The sequence below is a fragment of the Aspergillus stella-maris genome (genome assembly GCF_047715825.1).
Source record: "Aspergillus stella-maris strain CBS 113639 unplaced genomic scaffold BDV14scaffold_31, whole genome shotgun sequence".
In the NCBI taxonomy this organism is placed as follows: domain Eukaryota; kingdom Fungi; phylum Ascomycota; class Eurotiomycetes; order Eurotiales; family Aspergillaceae; genus Aspergillus; species Aspergillus stella-maris.
Window position 1 is genome coordinate 85,981 of NW_027396825.1, and position 23,261 is coordinate 109,241.

The following is a 23,261-nucleotide window of genomic DNA, read 5'->3' on the forward strand; positions in this document are numbered from 1 at the left end:
ATTGATGAACAACAACAAGACCAAGGTTAAGAAATACCTCCATCTCGAGGAAAAAGAGAACAGAAACTCTGAGGTCACAACGCCTACTACTCCCACTTTGAACACCCATGGTAAATCTTCGGGGAAACGGGAGTCATGGGTGTTGGTTACTTGTCCTTTATGCATTGCGGCACAGTCGCCCTGCATGCATGTGCTCCTCATCGAGGACAATAGGTATGTCTCAGATGCTAGACTCGCACTTAGACAACCTCGAGCACCGGTCCCGTTCCGTCCGTGCCTGCTCGTGTCCTCTTGGCTTGCTGAGGAATCTGACTAAATGCTCAAGCATGTACTAGAAGAACAAAACCTTTTCCGAAAGGTACAGGTTGCAGCCCGGGCAGCTGGAAACTTGAACCTGGTCTGGTGGGCCTCGGCAGTAAACTTCCCATAGACAATATGAAGGCACAAACTTGCGAGAAAAAAAAGAAAATAAAACAATGGGGAAAATCGGTTCAAACACCTAAGCAACATCGAGTCGATTAACGCAGCAGCGTTGCACTCTAGTCTGCTTACAGCTGCTAATATCCCACGCTGTCCTATCCATGTCTTTTTAGTTGGTTAGGTATACTATATTATTGGATGTTTTCTAGGCTGATTCAGTGCATCAGCTTATTTGCACCTGGATGGCTTGGATCCCATGTACGTCTTTCATGACCATAACCCTGATCCGCCCCCAGACAAGGATGAATCGATGATCTCACTATGCCTAGAGAGGACCAGAACGTGATGCATAGCACAGTCTTTTTACTTTTGAGCGCCAGACATATTTGCTCAAATATACTTAAGCAGCTTGTATGCCATCGGCAGTGTGCCGCAAGCCCATCTCTCTTTCACTCAATTGACACCGAGAACCCTGAACGAGTACGCTGCATTACAATTCCAACTTCTGACAGCAGACACTATGAAGTACTTTAATCAACTCGCCGCAGCATTTACCTTCGCTGCCCTGATAACCGCGAGCAACGGACAAGCCCAGCCTTGCTACAACCACGCAGACCCCTCCAAGTGAGTAAAACCTTACTCTCCATAGCAAACCGTGTATATGAAGATCGCAGCTAAAAATCAAACCAAGTGGCGTCGGCAACTACTGCATGTGCGCCGACGGCACCTGCTGGCTTGTCTCGGCTGATACCGGATGCAATCCTCCCTCTGGGGCTGCGCCGCCGTCTTGCCCGGAAATAGGCAAGGTGGGCTCGTTTTACACTGCGTAAGCTGAAAGGCAAACGGCATGGTAGAGGAATCGAGACGGCGCTGATTAGGAAGGTGGTATGTTGGCGGAAGGGATGTGGAAGGTGGAAGATGGGATACGCAGAGGGAGAATTTGTAGATAGCTTAAGGAGTTACCAATGTTGCTGGAGACAACCACATTTTCCTTAGTACTCAACCTACATTTGTCTACGTTCAAGTGGGCAGGGACGAGGGTGACATCAAGTAGTATACGGCGTATATCGAGACCTGAGAGTAATTGCATGTAGAATCGCCTTCCCTAATATAGGCTATAGTAGAATATTCCAGTCTGGACGGGATAGATGTTCCTCCAGGCTGCGGTATGCGGCCCTCTCAACATCGGCTATGGATGGTCAAGCCGCCGCCACGAATGCACGATGATGGTGGTGTTAGTTAGTCACCGGTGTGCCTTGAAGCAGCACACCAGCAGGGTAAGTACCCCGAGGGGTCGTAGAGTACGCCTTGCCCAGTCTGCGCCGTCAATGCATGCATGCATGGGTTAATGCAGTAATGGTCTCGCTAACAGTGAAACTACCTACGGAGGATGTCATGGCTGATCGAGTGTAGTGTCCCAATAATATACCTTAGAGAACCAACAAATTCCCATGAGACCGCAAGCAGAATATACCCTGCTCAAAGTATGGCTATCCTTTACCTTTAAGGTAAATGCTGCTGCAGCCTGGTTGGAACTATTGTATCATCGGGCTTTGCAATATGGGGGCGAGAGAAGAATTGAGTAGGTACATGAGAAAACAAGGTGAGTATGGATTGATCTTAAGAGGCGCGGGTCGGGGGATAAATAGGAGGGTAGTTCCCTTGTTTCTGAAGTGGAGGAGTAAAGACGGACATCTTCTATCGTCTCTGGAACTGACTAAATCTCTACGTTCATAACTCACCCTACGCTGATATCGTTCCTAAAATATATCCTATCCAGTTTATTCTTTAGATCAGACATCCAACATGAATCAATCTCTCCTTCCTATAGTGGCCATCGTGCTTGGGCTGCTATTTGTTCTTGTAAGTATCTACCGGAGATGCATTGCTAGGGAAGTACTAACCCCTCGATGAAAAGACAGAAGCAATTCCTCTATCCCATGACGCAGCCCTCACCAAAGCAATGCGTGCTCCAACACCTCTAAACACCACCCGCGCCAACAGCTTCCACGCCAGCGGCTTAGACTACATGACCTGGGCCCAGAAAATGGTCGACGAAGGCGTAATGTACTGGGCACCCACAAACACCAACAACAACACCAGCACCAGCGTCGCCATACCCGGCACAAAAGCAACCTGGTCCCTCAAAAACATAGCCTGTGGCTTTCTAATCGGTACAAAAGACGAGTACGACACAGGCAAAGATCGTCTCTGTCGACTAATCGAAGACCAGGCCGGCGCGACGCTCCTAAGCGGCGAAGTCATCGTGAGTAACGGGGTCTGCGAGGACAACGAAGACTGCACGCTTGCTGTTGCGGTGGCGTTTAATGTTGCTGGGGGGCTGGTGCGTGATGCATTGCCTGCTGTTTGTGATGCGGTTTATGAGGATCTTTGGTCTTCGTGTAATGGGGCTATTGGGGGGACTGGGGAGTTGGAGGTTACTGGTAGTAAGGGGAAAGCGACGGGGACTGTCTCTGCGCAGTTTTATGCAGATGATCCGGGGGCTACTTGTCCTGCTGATGATAGCACGCAGGTCTGTGAGGTTAGTACGTTTTGAGGGGGAGGTAGCTTCTCCTAAGCCTTTGAGGGATTTGGGTGATATTGTACAGCAACCTTCGTAATTCAACATTACTGGGTTGGAGTTAGAGATGATTTTTTTATCTTGTCTGTTATTATTGATGTCACTTCTAGATGCATTTTAAACTCAATTATCTACTCCTGTCTTTGCCTTCGTCCAGTCCTGTTCTGACGCCTTGCGACAATGTCACTGTGTGCTATCTGCTTACTAGCCTGGATAATTTGAAGCACGTTGACATATTGCTTGAATAGCATGAATGGTAAGGAGGCATAAAAAAGAATCCAAGGCCAAGAGCTCTGGATCTTGTTTGCACTAGATTCAATAAATTAGCATTACGGCACTTTCAGCATGATGGGTAATAGACATACCGGGCCATCTCCATGGCCGCAGCACTCCAGCCTTCAATCAGTGGAATAGAGCCCGAGTCTGACGCAAAGGATAAAAGGTAAAGAGCAATGAAGAATAATTCGTTGAGCGCGCATACGGTGAATAGAATGTTCTGTTTGGTTTAGATAATTAGATCAGGCGGAGTGACTGAGCGGGAAATTCAGGATAAGCATACCGAGCTCGAGTAGTATATCTGCAAAGCCCAAGGCCACTGCTCATCGACATCCTTGTGGCTTTGCTTGCTACCGGTTGCCAGCGTCGCATACATGTGGATATAGTGGCTTGAGTAGTCTAGGCTGATGAGGCCTTGGAAGACGATACTCCATCGTGGGAAAGCGCTCGCAAGGAAGACGAGGAGACAGGTCGTAGTACAGCGATCGGTAATCATATCCAAGACAGCTCCAAAGCGAGTTGACTGGTTAAAGCGCCTGGCGGCAGCACCGTCGAGGGCATCGAGAAGGCAGGAGATACTGTAGAAGAAGGAGCAAGTTCGGGGGTGATACGGCATATAGTAGAGAGATGTTATGGCAAAGACAACCCGGGTGTATCCTAGTTAAAGTCAGCTTCCGATGAGGAGGAAAGAGAGCAGAGTTGGGGCTAGTACCAATGAGATTTGGGATAAATAAGAAGACATTTTCCTGTTTGTTCACCATGTTCGAAGGCATAGGGACAGTCTTCTCCGTAGATACTTGAAAGTTAAAACAGGACGGGAGCGCGGGAGATGCCCAAGGGAAAGGTGGATGACTAAAGGCCACTAAGGTCAGATCGAGTCACGGGACCCCACAGGAAGCCCCTCTGCTCTGTCCTACTTGACCTATCATACTTGTTGCTGGCAGGATCGACTTGTTGGGTGCCCACACAGTAAGCCCGCTTGTGTGCCTCAGGAATCTTCTGGCTATAAGTGCACCGTTTCGAATACAGATGCGTATAGCCCAGAGCTGACATAGAGTCCAGGTTGTACTCCAAGGCTTGAAACGTGAATTATTCGTTCATTATAGACAACGAAGCTGCCAATGAAGATTAGGCCATCATAGGTACATAGTGAAAGTTTGAGGATTTTCCAGAAACTGGATAATCAATGGTAAGCACACGAAAACTGACTGCGTTCAGGCCCATCAACTCGTTCAACTCCTCCTTGAGGGGACCCGATTGTCGATCTTCAGCAGCACTGATATACAGACTCGGACCCTCATCTCCTTGTTCCTGCTCATCAAGATCAGGCCCACGAACCTCCACGCCAACCGGGCTAAAAGCAGTAGCAAAGACCTTCCCCTTGCATCTTGCACCTTAACTTGACTTCCAGCTCATGCGCCAAACACGCAACATTCAGCGTAGAGAACACAGCCACTGCATCAGTAGGTAGGATAGGCTGACTCTGAACAAGCTGCACCTGGTTCTCTGTGAGATCCCGCTTTCCTTCCCAGGCCATCAATTAATCCTGAGATATTGCTGTTCCAATGCTCTCCCGAAGCCAGAAACTTCAGCCTCGAACTGCGTAGGCTGTCAACAGCTTCGCTTTTAGCGAGATTAGTGCGAAGTTGTCTTCGTTGATGCTAATTTTAAGTGGGAAGGCTTTGCCCTGCGTGAGAACTGTTGGAAATTTGACTGTCGCTGTAACGCTCTTATATTTCCCCGTAAGTGCTTGCGAAAGCGTAGTCTGTTTCGGTTCTTCCGTCGCCTGTAGGGCTAACGGGCCTAACGGGCTTGACGGCCGGAGCACCCATGATAATCTTCTGCGTAGCAAAAGGCTTCACCAAGTCCTTTCCCTCAATACCTACAGAAGCAGTAATAGTATGCTCAATCTGAGCCTTGACGGTTCCCTATTCTAGCAGAACCTTATACTCGCTCTTGAACGTCGTACTTGGGGGAATCGGATGAGAGCCTTTTACTCCTGCAAAGGCAAGCGCTTTGCCACCTTCAACTTACTCCGTCCGTTTCTCACTGCTTGTGTCCGCAATATTGATCTCTGATGCTTCGGGGTTTTGGATAGTAAATGGATACTCGGCGATTTGTCCCGGTGGGATTGGCGTAGTTGAATTCGCACTCCCATCAACAAGTATCCAAACCCTCTCAACATACATAACATTACTCTTCCACCGTCCCTGAAGTGGCATTATCACGATATTAAGCTCGCGGAAAATCTTCGTGCCTCTGGTTCCATGGAATGTGAGAATTAGTTTTGAAAAAGATAATGGTTCTGTGTCGGAGTTTGGAACGTGCACTGTGCCGCTGGTTATGCTGCCTGGGTTTGTAGTTTTGGGGATATTGGATATCCATGTTCTGAGTTTAGGGGTGGGGGCATCTTCTCGTCTGTCTTTGCTCTTGCCCTGTGGTTTAAATAGGTAGGGTTGAAATTGAAGTTGAGAGGCGCGGTTCGAGGTGCGACTATGCCCTTAGGTATCGTCCTCTCTTTATACAGTCACTGAATCGTCAATGGCAAGTCCCGGGCTAAACAAGCGCAAAGGACAAGCTAAGTTTTCTGGGCTAGCCTTATATGTTGCTCTCCAACCTATAGACGCTGCCCTGCCAAGCGGGCACACGAGATGATCTTGAAAATAGTATCCACTGCGACGGAGGCTGAAGTGGACTGAATGAGGCTGTGATACCTTATGTTCGCAAGTGAAATGTACAGCGTTTGGATGGCTCTAGATATCTGTAATTAAGCTTCACCTTACAGGCTCCTTGCCTCAATGGCGACAGTCTCCGGGATATATTCCTCCAAGGTCCCCTTTACAGGCTCCCACCCAAGCAACTTCCGCGCCCTCAATGCTCTCCCACGTGCATTCGTACCCAGAACGACAGCCCCATGAGCGAAGAACTCACTATCGCATTCCTGAGGTGTAATAGACTGCGTTAGGCCTGGTTTGTCCGCATAGCCTAGTTTGTGTACTTCGTCGGCGACGAGGGCTGCTATATCCTTGAAGGACTGCGTTGAAATGATTGTTAGTATGTCCTGATAACCCTCTATGAAGGACACATACCATCTCGCCATTATCAACAAAATAAAGGCCATTCTCATCCCAAACCTCACCATCACCCTCATCCTCACCACTAGCAACAGCCCTCTCAACTAACTTCCCAAACAAGCTCGCCAAATCCGCAACATGGATAGCACCCCATTTTGCAAGTCCCCGTCCAACATAAGCAGCCTGTTTTCGTTGAAGCGCATTCTTCGCAATGCTCGGAACCTGAATGCTCCGCTGGTTTCCTGGTCCACGTCCCTTGCCGAAAATGATAGGCGGGAAGATGATGGCTGTCTTGGGCCCACTGCCCTTCAGGTTGAGGATGAAGTTGTCTACGACGCGGCGGTTGGGGTACGCGGTTATCTTCTCGCGGACGGCTTGAATTCCATCGAGGTCGTTGTGAATGTCGTCTGAGGGCTCGCCGTAGGAATCGTTGTCGATTTCTGGACCGCCGAGGACGGAGGCGCCTGTTACTTGGATGTAGTATGCTTGGTTTGAGAATCAGTTGCTGTTCGATAAGTGAATCTAGGCTATATGGGTAAACCTACCGTTCCGTCGACCCTTTAGACCTCTTGCAATGGCCTCTACGCTGGGTAGGTGTTTGTTGCTCGCGGCGTCTGTGGAAATCAGCATCAAGCTTCCATAGAGTCCTCTGATTGTCAAGGACTCAGGTTCAGACTCACGAATAACAATATCACTCTTCCGGGCTTCTTCCTCAATGACATCCGCATTATCCAAATCGCCGTTGACCACGCGGACTTGTGGATAAGCAGCGGTGACGTTCTTGGCCTTCTCTGGGTTCCGGACAAGAGCAGCGATTTCGTATTCTGGGTGCGTTGTTGATAGTTCGTGGATGACTTCGCCTCCTATGTAGCCTGTAGCGCCGAGGCTGATGTGAAATGGCCGTGGTGAGTTAGGGCTTCCGGATAACTTGGGGTATTGCAGGACTCACAGGAAGATGCGTGTCATGATTGTGCTTGTAGAATTATTGAGTTCGATAGAAGATATTAGACTACTTGAATGCATGTTAAAATCATATATTCACTGGACTAGAATAGATGAGGGGTGTTTATGTTATGTCTGCCCCTCTACTCCATTTCGTCATTTACCAAATCGGCAGGCGATCCCGATTCGAAACGGGAAGGATACACCTGCCCCCGCCGGGCCCCGCCTCGATATTCGGGAGCGCCTGACTATTGCAGAGACAATATCTTGCAGTTACTCAGAGGAGGGAATCCCAGGGCCTTTCTGTCGGCCCGTGCTGGTTCAAATCTGGGGGAGTTCCCCTTATTCCGGGTCCTGTCACTCCTGGCTTCTCATCATTTCCCCCGGACGAGCTAGCGCGCATGGAGCAGAAATTTGGAATTTAAGCTTTATCGCACTATTCGCTAAAAAGAATGTTGTCCCTTTTTCTTTCACGATGGGAGCATGGTGTTTGCGCTTCCCAATCGCCGCTTGGGCGGTTCTACATAATACAACATGATACAAGCGATTAGGGAGCCTTTTTGGCACTGCTGCAAGGTACTCCCAATTCTCAGACTACGAATTATACATCCGAGCATTTGACAATTAAGGGCTTCTTGCATTTCAACGGAGAAGATGCGCCCTGTGGCTGAGTCACAGCGATTCCCTCGTACAAAGCCCTTGGCCTGCATATTCAGCCTCGTCTTTGAAACAGCACATCGCTACGCCACATTTCTAGCGCTTACGATCAAATATTATTTGTACCCCTCGCCGTTTTATTCTGTTCAATTTCTCTCGCGCTGTGAACCGCCCTCATTGACCCTGAGCGATGGGTTCTACAAGTCAAGGCCTCGGAGGCGAACTCTCGAAGACTGTTCGCGATTCAGAAATCCATGGAACATATTTTCCGCCGAACCGGCCGGACGAGACAGTTCATATCTATCATGATCAACATGTTCGGATGCGGACCGCGAGGACTGAATGCTGGGCTAAACGAAGGACGATTGCAAGCGGCGGCGGCGGAGAGGTCTTTCTCGAAGAGCGCATTGAGCCACCTCCTAAAGGCCAGGGAAAACCGACTTTTCGAGCTGTAAAGCGGATTGATCTCAGACGTGGTGCGACGCATTTGGACATCGCGAGGGAGCTCGAGGCTATTGCCAAGTTTTCGCAGAGGAAGGTGCGTTCGTCTAGAAGCTCCTACTTTGCTGCTACACCAACGTGTCATCTGCCGCAAACTGGAATCTAAATCTGGGCAGTACCGCACTTATGGCTGCTTTGTTCATTCCGATGGATGGTATCGCACGTCTGAGTACTTGTTCATTGCGATGGAGTACCTCGAGTTCGGCGATCTGCATAGCTACCTCTATCGCACTGAACAACCTCCGCTTCTTGAACATGCAGTCGGGGACATTGTTCATCAGATTTTATTCGGTCTGAGTGCAATGCACGACATCAAACTGTTTCATCGAGACTTGAAGCTGAAGGTTTGTCCTACGTTATGAACTTGATATCAGGTTCGCCTAGCTGACTCTCCTACTAGAACATCTTGATCCATTCTCAACCTCCAGACCACTGGCGCATAAAGCTTGCGGACTTTGGCCTCAGCAAGCGCGTCGAAGAAACCTTGGACATCAAGACTTCTGCCAAAGGAACATTAGGATACATGGCGCCAGAACTACTAGGCTTCAGCGATAGGGGCCCTTCATACGCTATTGACATTTGGGCAGTCGGCGAGATAACGTTCCAACTGCTGACCAAGAGACCAGCCTTTCGGCTCCCAGGGGCGTTCTTAAAATACAGGGATGATCGTATTGGCTTCCCGCTCAAGCTGCTTGCTGCCGCCAATCTAAGCTCTGCAGCCACTGACTTTATCATGCGCTTGATGGCCTTTGAGCCAGAGCGTCGTGACACGGCGAAGGACGCACTTGAACACGCCTGGCTTCAGCAAACCCATGCTGTGCCCGCGCGCGAAGGTCCAGTGCAGCAGATACCTACCAGTCTGTTTGCCGAACTTGCTACGTTGGACGATGATTATGGGACTTGGAACGCTCCCAACTCTCAGTATACGATAATCGAGCCCAGAAAGCGACACGAGGCATCTGATGAGAGTTTAACAAGGCACCATTTGCCAAACATTGCTTTTGTCGAGGACTTTGATTCCGATTCTGAATATCGCAATACCCTCACCGATGATTTTGGTTCTTGGAATGCGACTAACTCAAGCACGACACCATTTGAGTCCAGAAGACCGGAAGAGCCTCTACCCTCGAGCATAGAAGGAAGCCCTACTATTGTAGAAGACATAGAGCCCTATTCAGAGCACCCCGATACACGCACCAATTTCTATAGGGCTTGGGAAGCTCTTGAGGCGAGTCTAACTACGAACAGATATAAAGAGCATGAAAATGTTCCGCGCAAATCTCGAAGCAGACGGCGGGCTCCGCCTCCATCCTCTCTTGAAGAGATCGAGCCCTACATTGCGCCACCAACCATGAAAAAAACTGCAAATGACGAGCATGGGAATTCTCCTCTGCCACCAAGGCCGGACACGTTCAGTAGAATATACCACTTTCCATCAACACATACAAACCATGAAGAGAAAAGCGGACGGGCAGCTCCGACCAAAGCCCCAATGCGTCAAAGACTTGCGAATGGTGATTCCAAGATCCCAATTGATACATTGTCACTTCGATCGAAGCCGAGAAGGTTTCCGATTACAAAGTCAAAGACGCCATCAACTACCTCACTCTTCACATCAAGTCCAACCAAGGACCGGTATACAGGGTCCCCAGTCGCCCGAGAGATCGCACCTGATGCCTCATACGACTATCATATATCTGCTCTTTCAGAGTCGTCGCCCTTCACTCTACACCCAATTATCGAAGATACCGACTACCCGAACGAATCTTCCTCAAGGACGGACTTATATACGACTGAAGACCTCGGTACGCCGCGCCCGTTCGATCCTCTCGCCCCGGGCCCGCATCGACGCATCAACGAGTGGACATATCCTGTGCTAAACGTGCATTCTGAGCATAAACAGCCTACAATTCCGCGTATTGTGTCGTCGTCTTCTTCTGGTGATGAGAGCAAGAGGAAAATCCCTGGGCAAGTTCGCCGGTTTCGTGACTTGGCGCAAATTGTCAGATCAAAGTCCCATTTGGACCCTTGACGAGTAGGAACCCCTGAGATGTAGAACTAGTATTAGTAAAATGAATATGGCGTGAGGCTCTTTGTACTTGGGTTCGGTGTTTTTGGTGTGTTAGCTTCGTCTGTTGGATGATGTTTAACAGGCTCTAGCTATCTGTATTGGACTAGACGTCCAAGCTGAGGAAATTGTTCGACTGTGAGCGTTCTATTGATGTGAGTACTTTCATATAGACTAAGCATAGATACGAAGCGGCAGATAGGTTGAACCCATTTAGTAATAAATTGGAGATGCCCTGGGATCCGCAAATATTAGAAAGGTACAACGGCCTCCAATAGAGATCCAATCCCGAAATCAAACCCAACAATTCCAGTCTAAGGTAGAACAAAACCTCTTAATTCAACTTAGACGCTCCCATCACCATCAAATCCTCCCTTCTCCCTCTCCCTCTCCACCCCACTCAGCTACCCTAACAATAATCTTCCCCCTCGCCCTCCCACTCACCAGCACCTCATAAGCCCCCTTAACCCCCCTAAAATCATGCACAGAGTCAACAACAACCCTCACCTTCCCTTCCCTCAACATCTCCCCCACAGCAACAAGATCAGCCTTCGAATTCTGCAGCATCAGCGCACTGAACCACCGCCGTCCACCACCTAGCCAGCGCGGTGTAAGCAGGCGCCAAACCGCAGTGAGAATACTCCCGCTCCCGACTTGGACCCATGTACAGCCTGGTTTTAGAAAGTGGTGGGATTCAGAGTAGAGGTTCTGGGGTAGGCCGATGTGGTCGATTACGTGGTCGAAAACTAACCCTTTGGACTTCAGAGCGATTGTGACGTCGGTCTTTATGTAATCGAGTACCTCGTCGGCGCCTAGGGATTGCACAAGCTCGATATTCCGGGTTGAGCAGGTCGTCGTTATGTGGAACCCCATCATTTTCGCGAACTGGATTGCGAAGACGCCGCAGCCACCGCTCCCTCCGTTTATGAAGACCTTTTTGGCGGGCTGGTTTGGGTCCGTATCTGGCTTGATATAATTCTTCAGAGATTGATACGCAGTCCTCATCGCAACGCCCACACACGCCGCATCATCAATCTCCACCCCCTCAGGTAAAGGCGCAAGATCGTTCTCCTCGGCGATGATATACTCCCCCGTCGTCCCGAACTCGCGTGGACGAGCAAGACACCCGAAGACCAGTTGTCTAACATGAAACTCATCTTTATCATAATCCTCATGCACGGCGACAATTTCCCCCGCGAAATCAAGTCCCGGTGAGGCGGGGAGGGTACAGATTAGTGTCTTGCCCAAGATGGTCGATTGTTCGGGGACTTTGTAATCTGCTGGGTTTAGGGATGTTGAGAGGACGCGAATGAGGAATTGGGACGGTGACGAGGGGGGGGGAGGGGCGCGGGCGAGTTTTGTGTGGTGGAGGTTGTGGAGGAGGGTTGGGAATGTGCTAGAGTATAGCCAGGCGGCCATTATTTGGGGTTTGGACATTTTGATAGGTCAGTGGGATGGTGGTGATAGATTGGTGGTTGTGTTGAAGGTGCGGGTGAGGTGAAGATGAAGTTAAATTGGAAGCCGGAGATAAGGCGGACAACGCGGAGGTGGTGGTTTGTCTCAGTTGAAAAAACAAAAATCGCACTAGATCAACAGAGTAACGTCCGGCGCAAGATGGTTCCTGTTTTGGATAGATGTCGGAGTCAATCCGAACTTGAATGTCTTGGCCCGGATATCGAGATACTGTAGGTAAGGTACATGTGGTATCTAAGTGGTGACGCAGCAGGATGTTACTGACAGCGACAGGGCAGCACCCGCACTAACCAAAACCACTCTAGCTCTACTCCCAAGAAAAGACAGCACCCTGTCCAAACAGCAATCACTATTTCCTCCCCAGAAAAGTCAAGGCCCCCAACGCCATCGCATCAACAGCAGTTCCCAGTGTCAGGCGCACAACAGGCGCAAAAAACGGACTATGGTTCCCTGGTAACTCATCCACTTTATCACTCTGCACAGCCCTCTCCCAGATCTCAGGATCAACGCCCCCAAACAACCACATCACGTACGGCGCCCCGACGGCCCGCGCAAGGAGAGAAAAGTCCTCGGATGCAGTCGTTGGTTCTGTATCGACTAACTTGTCTCCGAAATAGGCTGAGAAGGAGGATGTTATCTTTTCCGTGATGTCCTCGTCGTTCACTGTTGCGGGCGCTTCAATGGTGTGTTTTAAATCTGGTTTCCTCTCTGTCCCTGACGCAGCGCATTCCGCTTCAACGATCCGCTTAATAGCGCTCTTCAACTTCTCTCTTGTTTTCGGATCATAAGACCGTACAGAGAGTTTAATCACGCACGTATCAGGAATAACATTCGCAACATGCCCCGCCTGTATACACCCACACGACAAAATAGCCAATTCGCCCGGCGTGACTTCGCGGGAAACAATACTCTGCAACCTCGTAATCACCGAAGCCCCAATAACAATTGGGTCAATACACGATTGAGGCGACGAGCCGTGGCCTCCGCGTCCATGGATCGTTATCTCGAATGCGTCTGTTGCTGTTAGGAGTCGACCGGGTTTGATTCCCACCGTGCCAGCCTTCATGCGGATTACATGTTGAGCAAGGACGACGTCTGGTTTCGGTATGAGATTGCGATCATATAGCCCATCATCTAGCATGGCTTTTGCACCGGAAAGTTCTTCCTCAGAGGGCTGGAATACAACCACTAATGTCCCCTTCCACTCATTCCTCGCAGAAGAAAGAAGTTCGATTGCGCCGAGCATGGCGGCGACATGTGTATCGTGGCCGCAGCCATGCATGACGGGTACCTTGACGCCGTCTTTACCCTTAACCACTTTACAGCTTGCATAGGGTAACCCCGTTTTCTCAAGCACCGGGAGAGCGTCCATGTCTGCGCGGATGAGGACAGTGGGGCCTTCACCGTTTCGCAGGACGCCGGCGACGCCGTAACCGCCTATATTTTCGTGGACTTCATAGTTGTGCTTCCGCAGATGGGAGGCTGCGAGGGTGGATGTTTCTTTTTCTTGGCCGGAGAGTTCGGGAGATCTGTGGAGGTCTCTGTAAATGGACTCGTAGGGTTTTATGTCCGGGTGGTGCTTGGTTATCATGGCGTTGAGGTCATCGTGTTTTGTATCTAGAGGTGTGGTTTAGTAAAGGGTCTTTTGTCGTTATGTTGGCTTTTTAGGGCTGCGTACCTAGGAGCTCCAGCATGGTGGGTAGGCAGGTAGTGAGCGAAGGGGAATGTTGAATAGAATGGCGGAGATGCTACTTTTATTCAAGATATATATACGTCACTACAGTCTCTATTTCATGCTGTTTCTCCAAGGTTGCATTCCGTGGTTGATAGTCCGGAGCTCGGCAAACCCCAACCAGCTCGGCAACCCAACCACTCGGAACACCGAACACTCAGGTCCTTAGTACAACTGGATGATGGCATTCCTAGGCAAATAATGCGTCCGCGTCCGCACCTCCACAATATCCCTCATCTCACTAGCAGCTTCTTCATTCTTATCGTACTTGGGGTACCGCTGTTCAGCCTCGGCTATATAATCGTGCTGCAATTGGTGCTGGCCCTGCGCCGAGGAAAAACCGGATATCATCCTGGTCGCTACATTCCACCAGCTACCACCCGCTCCGGCTGGCGCAAGTGGTCGGTCGAAGTATTGTTGAAGGCTTTTTATGTTTGGCGGCTGGACCATTTCCATCAGTTCTCGCAGGTGTAAGTAGCGAATTTGGCGCTCGTTGACTTCGTCGCCGTTCATTGTTTCGTCGGGCATGCGCTCCCTACTTCTTGTTCGGGTTCGTCTTATCGTTGGCGTCTCTGATATGTGACGACCGCATAGAATGAGAAATAAGACATTGGGGTCTGCGCCGAAATGAAGGAAGTTTTCGAGGAGACACCAGAAGTAGCTATCCCATTCTACACCTGGCATCTCGCGTCCGGTTTGTGTCCCCAGAACAGCTAGATATGTTGACGTTGTGAATGCTTGAAAGTAGTTACCGTTGAATAACATGATTGACGCTTCAGTGTCTGGTGAGATTCCTTTTTCTTTGGAAGCTGGTAGGAAGTCCCCGTCGTGCCCGTTGGCAGCGAGCGTTATCAAAAGGTTCACCATCTCGGGATCGGGATGACTTGAGTTCGGATGAGCCTTTATAGTTTCGGATATATACTCAGGTACGACCGGTGCCCAAGTGGCGATGAAACGAGGAAACAAGATGGGCTCCATCGCCGGCTTCGTTTCCAAGTCGTTCCAAATAAGTCGAGTGACCATTCGGCTCCGAAACTGGGGTCCGATGACGGGGATGATTGATGGATAGTCTTGTTGATTAGGTATTGGAAGAGTTCAAGAGCTTCTCATAATCTTCAACAACATCCTTAATCATCATGCAGAATCTGGTCGGAAGAATCTTTCGATCTTGAAGAAGCCATGATAGGACTTGCGCAATAATACTCAGGTTCCCAAAGCCAGCGGGCAGGTAATTTCCCCCTGGATGATAATGCTCCATTATGCAAGAAAGCTTCAACTCCGCAATGACTATCCGCATGTAGACTTCGATCGTCGGGGCCGCTTTATCGTGCCATCGACAGAGCAGGTAATCACGGAACGTGCGATGGAAAAATTGGACCTCATATTTGAAAAAGGGCTGGCTTGCCCATCCTTTTTGATATAGTCGGAGATGGCGAAATAGGTCAGCGCGACTCGGGTCCCGTGCTTTCACCTCTACCATGCCCCGGGTAAGGTCCCGTATTTGCGTATTCACCATGTTCAATCTTCCCTCAATCTCAGGAATAGTATAAGAACGCGCAGGCCTTTCCGTTGGGAAGCTCGTATCGTCCAGGTCCTGCATCCAGGAATAGGATAGGGCATTGAGACCAGTATGGAAGGGATTATGTGCTGCTAGGAGAAGGAACTGTTTGGTTTGTCTTTGGGTCAATGGGTCAACTTTCTTCAGCATTTGGTCGAAGAAAGAATCCAGATTTCGTGGTGTCGCCAGCAGCATAGCGGTCAGCTGCTTAGCAGAGTAGTACTGAAGTTTTTGGCTAAGTGATCGGACAATCAGATAGGCCCAAAGGAATACCCCTTCTGCCAGAGTGACAATTTGATGGGCAAGCTCTAAGAGGGCAGAATGTGAATGACATGAAGGTGTTCCTGCTGAGTCCTGAAGCAGCGTAAACGCATATTCAAGAATGTCTCTCTTGGTGAAATCATGGAGCGGAAGATCCCGTTCTTGTTGGGCAAAAGCCTGCATATATTCCAAATGCGGGCGTCCACTGCAGACAATCTTGACATTTTCCCGACAGCCTCAGAAAGCAATCTTCTTGACCAGTTGAGCCTGATCAAAGCTATCTCCTTCGTACTCGTCAAGGCCATCAATAAACAAACAAAGCTTGTGCCGTTGGGGGTCGAGGACCTGGATCAGCTTGCTCACAGCCTTGTCCAACACAGGCATTCGGAGATCTTCCCAGTAGAGTACATTTTGTTCTTCATCAAACACTTGAGGAATCATCTCTGGAAGCTCTCGAAGCGCTTGGTAGAGGATTGAGCGATAGAGACCCTCGAGTGACCGCTGCAAATTGTCACCCGCATTCCAGAAAAACACGGAGACTCGTATGAGACGACAATCACCTTTCCACGCTTGTAAATACTGTCTGACAAAAAAGTTGTCGCTATCAGCAAGGTACTTCATGAGAGTTGATTTTCCCGATCCCGCCTTGCCGTTGATGAAGAAGACAGAGTGCTTGCCAGACTAGTAATTGTCTGAATCGGCCTGCCACCTCCCATCTACGCAGTGCTTCTTTTTCATAACTCTCATACTCAAATCGAGCAAAGTGACTTTTGAGATCAGCAGCACTTGCTTCAGATGAAGGCGAGTCAGTCTCTTGTGGTCTTGAGCTGTCTAAACCGCTTAGTCGTCCAGTATCATCATCGCCAGCGACCACAGAGGCGTGATTGCCGTTCGAGTGGCCTGTGGATGGGCATCACTGTGAAGCTCCATAGTGTCACTTCTATAACCTTCATCCTTTGGCTCTGACTCTTCGACGCAACGGACTGAGTCTTCACTGTAGAGGAGCCACTGATATGTTTCTCCAACAGCCGAGCTAATGGTATCCTCTCGGCGGAATATGCTGGGAAAGTATAGGGCATGAAGAACGTCGTTCTCGCGCGGTAATCTCTTAGCGGTTGAGTGCAGATGTGCGAGTGATGCGCGCATGTCTTCAATAGCGACCTGGCATGCTGCTAAGCTTGAAGAAGGGCTGGTATTGGCGTTTATAGTATCCAGGCGTTGCATTATTATTTTCAACTGTTGTCTTTGAGCTTTCATTTGTGAAGCATGCTGGTTCCCCAGATCGAGGTCTTGTTGTTCAGTGCGCTCGTGGTGTTCTTGTGTCGGCGACTGCTCGTTGCTGTTCATGCATTAATACAGTACGGAGAAGGGGGCTCAAATTTACTTACTATATTAGAATATTGAGGCGGGGGATAAGCTGGGCACGATAGTCTGAAAGCCTTGCTTCGATAGAGGCGACTTTGTTCTTCTTCATCGTGCTCTTTCACGCCATGCGGATACTGCCCAATAAGCCATCGCCCTTTTTTGCTTTGAGCTTCGAGAGAATTCCCATCAGCTCATCTGATAGAGCCTTACAGCTTCTAACAAGCTGAACGAGCTCGACTTCATGTTTGCTGTTGCCTTTGACGCTGGTGGAAAGCCCGTCTGTTGCGGATTTTAAGTCCTTAACGGCCACCTCGATGTGCTCATTTTATTGAGTCAGTCCGGTCGCGGACGTCGCAACCTCGTGAATCGTCACGCATATTTGTGTTCCGAACTCGATAAACTGCAGGATATTCGATGCCAAACCGATGGCGGACAAAGGGTCCATCCCAAGACAGTTTGTTCTCCGCACTGAGGTTTACTGCCAGATGGTTCAAGCTTTGGTCGCAAGAGCAAAAATAAAGCTGATCGGGATAAAACAAAAGAAAGAGTCAATTTGAAGACAGTCATTGCGGCGCGGCAGCAGGTCTTATAACAGCGACAGGAGTGGACGAGGCTACGCGCCCAGTCTGCAAACCTGCACCTGGCGGACAGCCATTGGTCGACAGTCTCAGCTTCCAGTTCTCTTCCTGGAAGTGCAAGTGATCTAAGCGAGATATGTGTCTGTCCGTAGCTATAAGACCGAATTAAAGTAAATTGGCGATGCAGGCATACAAAGGTAGCAGCAACGGACGTTGTTGGCAGGAATGGCTGTCTTGGGTGATGGCCAGAGGAACACCATTGGTGCCCGAGGCATAGACTATTGTATAGGGAAGGAACGTCTACCACCGGGTCTCAGCGCAAATATTCAGTTCTTGAGGAAGGAACCCATGGGATAGTACATACACCGCATCCAACTGCCTGTCTCTCTGCTTTATGATATGTTTATCCTTTGGACAACAGCTACTGTGAGCATCACCATATTCATTATCCTCCGCCATCTTTCATTGCATGACACCCTATTAGGGCTTTCCAACAGTCTTTTTAGCCTTTGATATCTGTCAATCCTTTACCCTACATACCTTGTCGAGATATGGATCCGCCCCTGCCAACCATCCCGGAGGCATCCAGCGAGAGCGACTCGAGCACTGGCGCTGGCGCTGCCACCGCGCAGACCAATACACAGACCAACATCCAGACCACTACCCCGAACCCGCCCCCGAATCAACTCCTCCAACAGGCATCCCCTCTAATCCCAGTCCCGACCCAAGTCCAGATCGATGCGCAGAATCGAGCCTACATGGAATCTCACATGAGAGACATCATAAGATTAGCCGGGCTGGAGCGGCGTATTCCAAGGCGCATTCCATTCTTCCTGCGAGTCCTCCAGTATTTCTCGATTCTGGTATTCATCTGTTTCGTTGTAGTAAGTTTCTGGTTCAGCATAGCACGCACCAGTCTCAAAAGTGTTGTCGGTACAGACGCAGTGATAACGGCTAACCTCTTGTTCTTCCCGCAAGACCCTTGGACCCATCTTTCTATTTTTTGCCACTATCGCAGGCATAACCTTGTTTATTCTCATACCGTGCTGTCGTGCTCTCTTTGGTGCCGATCGAGGTGTCGAAATCCGTCCGCGGCGGCCACAAACAGCTACGCTGTCCCGCGAGCAGTTGGAGCAGTCTAAAGGTAACCCGCCGTATAAGGGCTGGCATGCAACACAGCCAACAGTAGCACTTGAAAGCGGAGCAATCAGAACAGCTGGACCAAGCGGAACAAGTGGTGGTAGCCAAACAACTGGACCAAGCCAAACAACTGGAGCTGGAACAGGCGCTGGAGCTGGGGGGTAGCCGGGTCTGGGAGCGGACCTGAGGCTGAGGGAGGTGCTGGGGCTGCAAGCGAAGCAACACCAGAACCAACAACACACGAAAGGACAGAATACATAGAACTCGCTAACTTGCCTTCACAACACTCACCGGACTCGTCGGAGGATCACGAGCATAATGATTGAAGTTTGCTATATACCGCAGCGAGCACCTTCGATTCAGTGCGGAAGAGGCAACAATAAAGCTAAAGAGGGCCTTATGGTCATAAGGCAGCATTGAGAACTGACTGACGTGTCCGCCTAGCGACCTTGTCTTCTGTTGAATCTCACGGGTTCTGGTTCTGTGAAGTCTATGGGCCTTATACCGTGCCAAACGATTATTAGATAGAGCACCTTTCAAATTGTTAGGCTAGATGGCGTTTCGGTACTTATATGGTGTCATAGCCGCGTTGAACCAATAGCTAGTCTGCACAGCTATGGTCTTGGTTTACTTCGCGGTGTAAATAGTAAAACTCGTGGAATAAAAAGCGATCGTACTTAGAGTATAGCCTATAGACTCACAGCGGTCCCTACTCCATACTGCGCCCAACATTGTCGGATCAAAAAGTATGTCAAATAACGGGCAAAGATATCTTGTCGGATGTATATATATATCAATCGCAGCATACAGAAATAACGGAACGGAGCTGACCAAAAACCCAGTCAACTAATCTACCCTCTTTTCTCGTCGACATGACCACACCACACCGTGCAATCCCGGCACTAAGCATACTGTTGGTAAGAATTGAGTTCAAAATATACCTGTACCTGTACCTAGCTGATGTCCTCTGGAACCATCCACGCGGGCGGGAGCGACGACCTCCGACGGGACTTGGACCACGGCTACAAAAACTTAGAAGCCAATCCCAAAAGTAAAAATCAACGTCAATTGGGGCGCAGATGGATATGACATACACACTCTAACAAACAATGCATTGTTTACTATCTACCCTATGCACAGCCCCGTGGCTATGAGACCCTACTGCTAGGGCTGCATCCAGGATGTGGATCCTCAGCCTCGTGCCATCCCCACTTTACCAACTGAACCGTCCAATCCGCCACCGCATCCGTCGAGCATCCATCCTCCCGGGCCGCACCAGGAAGAAATTTTTGAACGCAACCAAATAACAGCGCAATGACCAGATGGAATCAATGCAAAAAGCAAAAAGATAGCCCAACGCGGGGCTCGAACCCGCAGCCTTGAGATTAAGAGTCTCACGCTCTACCGATTGAGCTAGCCGGGCTAGCTGTTGAAGTACGCTTCATGGGTTGATTAGAGATTTGGTGGGTAGGTAGGTATAGTAGGGATGAGGTTTGGTGCGCTTGGATCGCGGGGATGGGGCAGTGGCCGGCGCAGGGACAGGCACACAAGCAAGACATGACAGGGATGACTGAAGAGTTACCAGCTGGGTAGGGTGCAAGGCTTTGGACATGGTGCATGGGGGCCAGATGATCCTGCTGCCGGATATAGAATAGAAATTCTGGTGCCTACCTTGATAAACATAGAACCATAGCTGAAAGGTGATTGTTAATCTTGGCCAGGAAGGTCGAAGAAGAAAGGACAGACGTCAACAACCCAGGGGCTCGGTTGAATTTCTCACAGTCCAGCATCGTATTTTTAGACAGTGCCTGCCAAAATAGCACTAACCCGCCACGAGGCGCCGAACACGAGGTAAACTGGATTCTGTGGCCGAGGGCAGTTGATTTCAAAATAGACAATATGTCCCACGACAAGCGTAACGCTGAGCAGTGGTAGGTAGACTGATATAGGTACCAGCGCTTGATGAAGATCAGGGAGTATAGATCTCAGTGACTGAGGCAGGAAGTATTGGGTGTTAGTTCCCGTATGCAAGCAATGCTAAAATCTCCCGGCGCTAGCAACTTGGTTCGTCAGTGAGCGCTGCTGGTGTCCTGAAGGTGACGTTTCGGTTCGCGCGCGTCAAGCACGACGTTCTAGTCTAGCTTGCAGCAGGAACAGGAACAGGGACGAGACCCTCAGTCGGGGAATTAGTGACGTGCATAGGGATGACGGACTCCGGAGGGAAGAGGCTTTGCACAGGGGAAGAGAGAATATTGGTCAGATCGTAAGTAAGACTGTGGCTGATGTTGAAGGGAAGGAGCGATGAAGGAGATAGGGGGCTGACGTGATGATGGGGCGCAGTCGGCACTAACCACAAGAGGCTTGACCTGAGGCTGAACTCGGGGTTGAAGTGGGAGAGTCCGTGGGAGAGCGGAGGGGTCTGTTCACCACCATCAACAGTCTCGACTCAACGTCACTTAGCGCCCAGACCGTTATTTTGATATGCGAACTCGTTCTTTGCAACAGTTAGCGACATCATTCTTAGCAAACCCGAAATAGACAACACTCTGGTCCCGACAGTTTGGCTCCGACACTCCACGTCTCAGGTGTTGATTGCGCCTAGGGAAGCGCTTAGAGCATGAACTGCAGGGAGGCTCAACAGCCAACCGTTTTGAGGTCGATATTCTAATGAAATCACAACAACAATGAACTCAATGAACCCTGAGCACAACCTGGATGCAGATTACGATGGCACGAATTGGGGGTGAGGTTGAGGTCGAGGTGTGGCTCAGCACGGTAACGCAAACAAGGACAGCGTGAGGCGCAGATACGAGGTCAAGCCACAGCAATTGTTCAGAAATCAAAGAGTCCTCGACGCCGACACCTGGAAACGGACTAGGCTGACAAGGGCAGAAGACGAGTTGACCGACAGAAAGCAGCTGTTGCACCAATCAGCGGATCGGCAGACCCTCCAAAGAGCGAGAGTAGAGCACAGCCATGCAGCTAGAGTAGCGCGTCGAGTCATCCGCCCCAGGCAGCCATCCGCCGCTACTGTAGGAACTCTCAGTGCGACTGGCTATCAGCTGTCCCTCCTTGATGGCGCTTCTGGTGACCAATGCCGTCATGCTATTTCTAGTCCCCGACTAATCTCTCTGTTTGTGGATGCCTCCACGCCCTGGAGTCTATATAGCTCCCCTCTTCCCCCCTCGACTTCATCCATACCAGACAACAACTCAAACACTTAAACAAGACAAGAATACTTCATTACTCCCTCAATCAAGCCTCCTCAGTCTACACTACTAGACTTTACCAACCGTCACACTGTCGCACCACACCTCGTTCCGTCTATCTTGGCCCCCATTCTCCCTCAGGGAGACACTATACCGTCGAAGCCCTCCAACTCCGACTCCCAGACCACCTCGTCTCCGACGAGCATTCAGCATGCCTGGCCCAATCATCACAACTGAGCACGTCCTCCCCGTGCGCGAGCTCGAGGATGATGAGCTATTCGTGACGGACAGCTTTGAACAACATGTCGATCGCTGCGGGCACTGCTTCAAGTTCCTCCATGGCAAGAACTCTTCACAGCCCTCGCTCTGCGACCGCGGAATTCAATATGCTAGGGATGTCGACCAGTACATCTACAGCAAGCGTGGAAGACCCTACTCTGCCGTCGCTCGTGACCACAGCCAACCAACCCTCCTCAAGGTTCCTCGCGCTTTCGAGTCAACCCGCGCTCTCCTCCTCGACATTGAAGACGGACTCAGCCTAAAGCGTACGGAGAAGGAACACACCGCAGTGCAACCAGTCAAGCGCTCCACCTCCCCAGTCATCAGCTACGACCGTACCTACCACATCCCACCTCGTCGCACGCAGACCCAGGAAGTCACGGAGATCATCGAGCGTCAGCCGCGAAACATCAAGACCCGTCGCTACATCGTCTACCACTCGCCCTCTCGCAGCTCTCCTGCCCGTGGCTCTCCCAGCCGAGGATCGCTCTACGACTCTGACGCTGCCGACCGTCATGAGCGCGCCCGGTCTTCTCGCATCTACCGCCCTGCTGAGTACTACCGTTGAGCAGTGCGATAGCGAAAGATTTGTCCTTCGATACCTATTACTGTCTACGACTATCGGTCTAGTCCCTGCCACACTGCAGCAGCCAGGTGCTCACACCCCTACACGAGTCGGGCAATGCCCACCCACAACCCCAGAGTGAACCGGATTCACTTCTATTCTCGGGTTGATGTCCATGAGATACATAGTACTCATGTGATTACCCAGGAGGCGAGGAGAGTATATCTTCTCCCTCCATTCAGGAACATTTCGCATCTCGCAATACCCTGCTTTGCGTTTACCGAGTCCACACACAAAAGAAAGAAACGGCGTTGAAAATACCCGAAAAAAAAGTCGATAACATCAAAAGCGACCAGAAAACATACCTCGTTCAGTTTCAGCAAGCATCGCGAGAGAGAACATTCGGAGCCCAGCTTAGCTTGACTGCTTGGCTTGATCATTATTGGTCAATGGAGTGACTCACTGAGTCACCCATGCAAGTGTCTTTTAGTCTTCTGCACGAAGGATCAAAGGTGTCCCCGCGTTAAAGGATGGATTGGATTCTGCCTGCGATTATTGGATTGACTTATTTGTCCTTTCCTT

The 23,261-nt window shown here is 50.1% G+C and overlaps 13 protein-coding genes across 13 annotated transcripts; 4 read left to right on the plus strand and 9 right to left on the minus strand.

Moving 5' to 3' along the window:
• Positions 1-940: 940 nt before the first annotated feature.
• BDV14DRAFT_200667 (uncharacterized protein) lies at positions 941-1,250 on the plus strand (the record flags this gene model as incomplete). Its single annotated transcript, XM_073773561.1, has 2 exons — positions 941-1,044; positions 1,112-1,250. The coding sequence occupies 2 exons, from the start codon at positions 941-943 to the stop codon at positions 1,248-1,250; spliced, it is 243 nt and encodes an 80-aa protein (XP_073627577.1).
• A 976-nt stretch (positions 1,251-2,226) lies between these two features.
• BDV14DRAFT_200668 (uncharacterized protein) lies at positions 2,227-2,977 on the plus strand (the record flags this gene model as incomplete). The annotated part of the gene is made up of 2 exons (XM_073773562.1): positions 2,227-2,283; positions 2,339-2,977. The coding sequence occupies 2 exons, from the start codon at positions 2,227-2,229 to the stop codon at positions 2,975-2,977; spliced, it is 696 nt and encodes a 231-aa protein (XP_073627578.1).
• Positions 2,978-3,081: 104 nt separating this feature from the next.
• Positions 3,082-4,093, minus strand: BDV14DRAFT_174436 (CDP-alcohol phosphatidyltransferase family protein). Its single transcript, XM_073768892.1, has 4 exons — positions 3,990-4,093; positions 3,561-3,934; positions 3,367-3,497; positions 3,082-3,310 (listed from the first exon to the last, which is right to left on the minus strand). Exons 1-4 carry the CDS (start codon positions 4,048-4,050, stop codon positions 3,133-3,135), a joined length of 744 nt encoding a protein of 247 aa, XP_073627579.1. The 5' UTR covers positions 4,051-4,093; the 3' UTR covers positions 3,082-3,132.
• Positions 4,094-6,056: 1,963 nt separating this feature from the next.
• BDV14DRAFT_200671 (uncharacterized protein) lies at positions 6,057-7,317 on the minus strand (the record flags this gene model as incomplete). Its single annotated transcript, XM_073773563.1, has 5 exons — positions 6,057-6,311; positions 6,367-6,836; positions 6,897-6,965; positions 7,032-7,237; positions 7,301-7,317. 5 exons carry the CDS (start codon positions 7,315-7,317, stop codon positions 6,057-6,059), a joined length of 1,017 nt encoding a protein of 338 aa, XP_073627580.1.
• Positions 7,318-8,140: 823 nt separating this feature from the next.
• BDV14DRAFT_200672 (serine/threonine-protein kinase) lies at positions 8,141-10,483 on the plus strand (the record flags this gene model as incomplete). The annotated part of the gene is made up of 3 exons (XM_073773564.1): positions 8,141-8,488; positions 8,568-8,795; positions 8,852-10,483. The coding sequence occupies 3 exons, from the start codon at positions 8,141-8,143 to the stop codon at positions 10,481-10,483; spliced, it is 2,208 nt and encodes a 735-aa protein (XP_073627581.1).
• A 102-nt stretch (positions 10,484-10,585) lies between these two features.
• BDV14DRAFT_209235 (NAD(P)-dependent alcohol dehydrogenase) lies at positions 10,586-12,231 on the minus strand. Its single transcript, XM_073775593.1, has one exon. The coding sequence runs from the start codon at positions 11,954-11,956 to the stop codon at positions 10,883-10,885; it is 1,074 nt and encodes a 357-aa protein (XP_073627582.1). The 5' UTR covers positions 11,957-12,231; the 3' UTR covers positions 10,586-10,882.
• A 71-nt stretch (positions 12,232-12,302) lies between these two features.
• On the minus strand, positions 12,303-13,744 carry BDV14DRAFT_209239 (putative zinc metallopeptidase). Its single transcript, XM_073775594.1, has 2 exons — positions 13,671-13,744; positions 12,303-13,609 (listed from the first exon to the last, which is right to left on the minus strand). The coding sequence occupies exons 1-2, from the start codon at positions 13,684-13,686 to the stop codon at positions 12,342-12,344; spliced, it is 1,284 nt and encodes a 427-aa protein (XP_073627583.1). The 5' UTR covers positions 13,687-13,744; the 3' UTR covers positions 12,303-12,341.
• Positions 13,745-13,889: 145 nt separating this feature from the next.
• On the minus strand, positions 13,890-14,591 carry BDV14DRAFT_200675 (uncharacterized protein; the record flags this gene model as incomplete). Its single annotated transcript, XM_073773565.1, has 1 exon — positions 13,890-14,591. One exon carries the CDS (start codon positions 14,589-14,591, stop codon positions 13,890-13,892), a length of 702 nt encoding a protein of 233 aa, XP_073627584.1.
• A 176-nt stretch (positions 14,592-14,767) lies between these two features.
• Positions 14,768-16,054, minus strand: BDV14DRAFT_73824 (uncharacterized protein). The gene has a single exon (XM_073777412.1). It carries the CDS (start codon positions 15,724-15,726, stop codon positions 14,803-14,805), a length of 924 nt encoding a protein of 307 aa, XP_073627585.1. The 5' UTR covers positions 15,727-16,054; the 3' UTR covers positions 14,768-14,802.
• Positions 15,781-16,164, minus strand: BDV14DRAFT_200676 (uncharacterized protein; the record flags this gene model as incomplete). The annotated part of the gene is made up of 1 exon (XM_073773566.1): positions 15,781-16,164. The coding sequence occupies one exon, from the start codon at positions 16,162-16,164 to the stop codon at positions 15,781-15,783; it is 384 nt and encodes a 127-aa protein (XP_073627586.1).
• Positions 16,098-17,305, minus strand: BDV14DRAFT_174445 (uncharacterized protein). The gene is made up of 2 exons (XM_073768893.1): positions 16,932-17,305; positions 16,098-16,882 (listed from the first exon to the last, which is right to left on the minus strand). Exons 1-2 carry the CDS (start codon positions 17,015-17,017, stop codon positions 16,384-16,386), a joined length of 585 nt encoding a protein of 194 aa, XP_073627587.1. The 5' UTR covers positions 17,018-17,305; the 3' UTR covers positions 16,098-16,383.
• A 2,419-nt stretch (positions 17,306-19,724) lies between these two features.
• BDV14DRAFT_73834 (uncharacterized protein) lies at positions 19,725-20,589 on the minus strand. Its single transcript, XM_073777413.1, has 2 exons — positions 20,298-20,589; positions 19,725-20,065 (listed from the first exon to the last, which is right to left on the minus strand). The coding sequence occupies exons 1-2, from the start codon at positions 20,414-20,416 to the stop codon at positions 19,840-19,842; spliced, it is 345 nt and encodes a 114-aa protein (XP_073627588.1). The 5' UTR covers positions 20,417-20,589; the 3' UTR covers positions 19,725-19,839.
• Positions 20,590-21,888: 1,299 nt separating this feature from the next.
• BDV14DRAFT_73838 (uncharacterized protein) lies at positions 21,889-22,776 on the plus strand. The gene has a single exon (XM_073777414.1). It carries the CDS (start codon positions 22,047-22,049, stop codon positions 22,680-22,682), a length of 636 nt encoding a protein of 211 aa, XP_073627589.1. The 5' UTR covers positions 21,889-22,046; the 3' UTR covers positions 22,683-22,776.
• Positions 22,777-23,261: the final 485 nt, after the last annotated feature.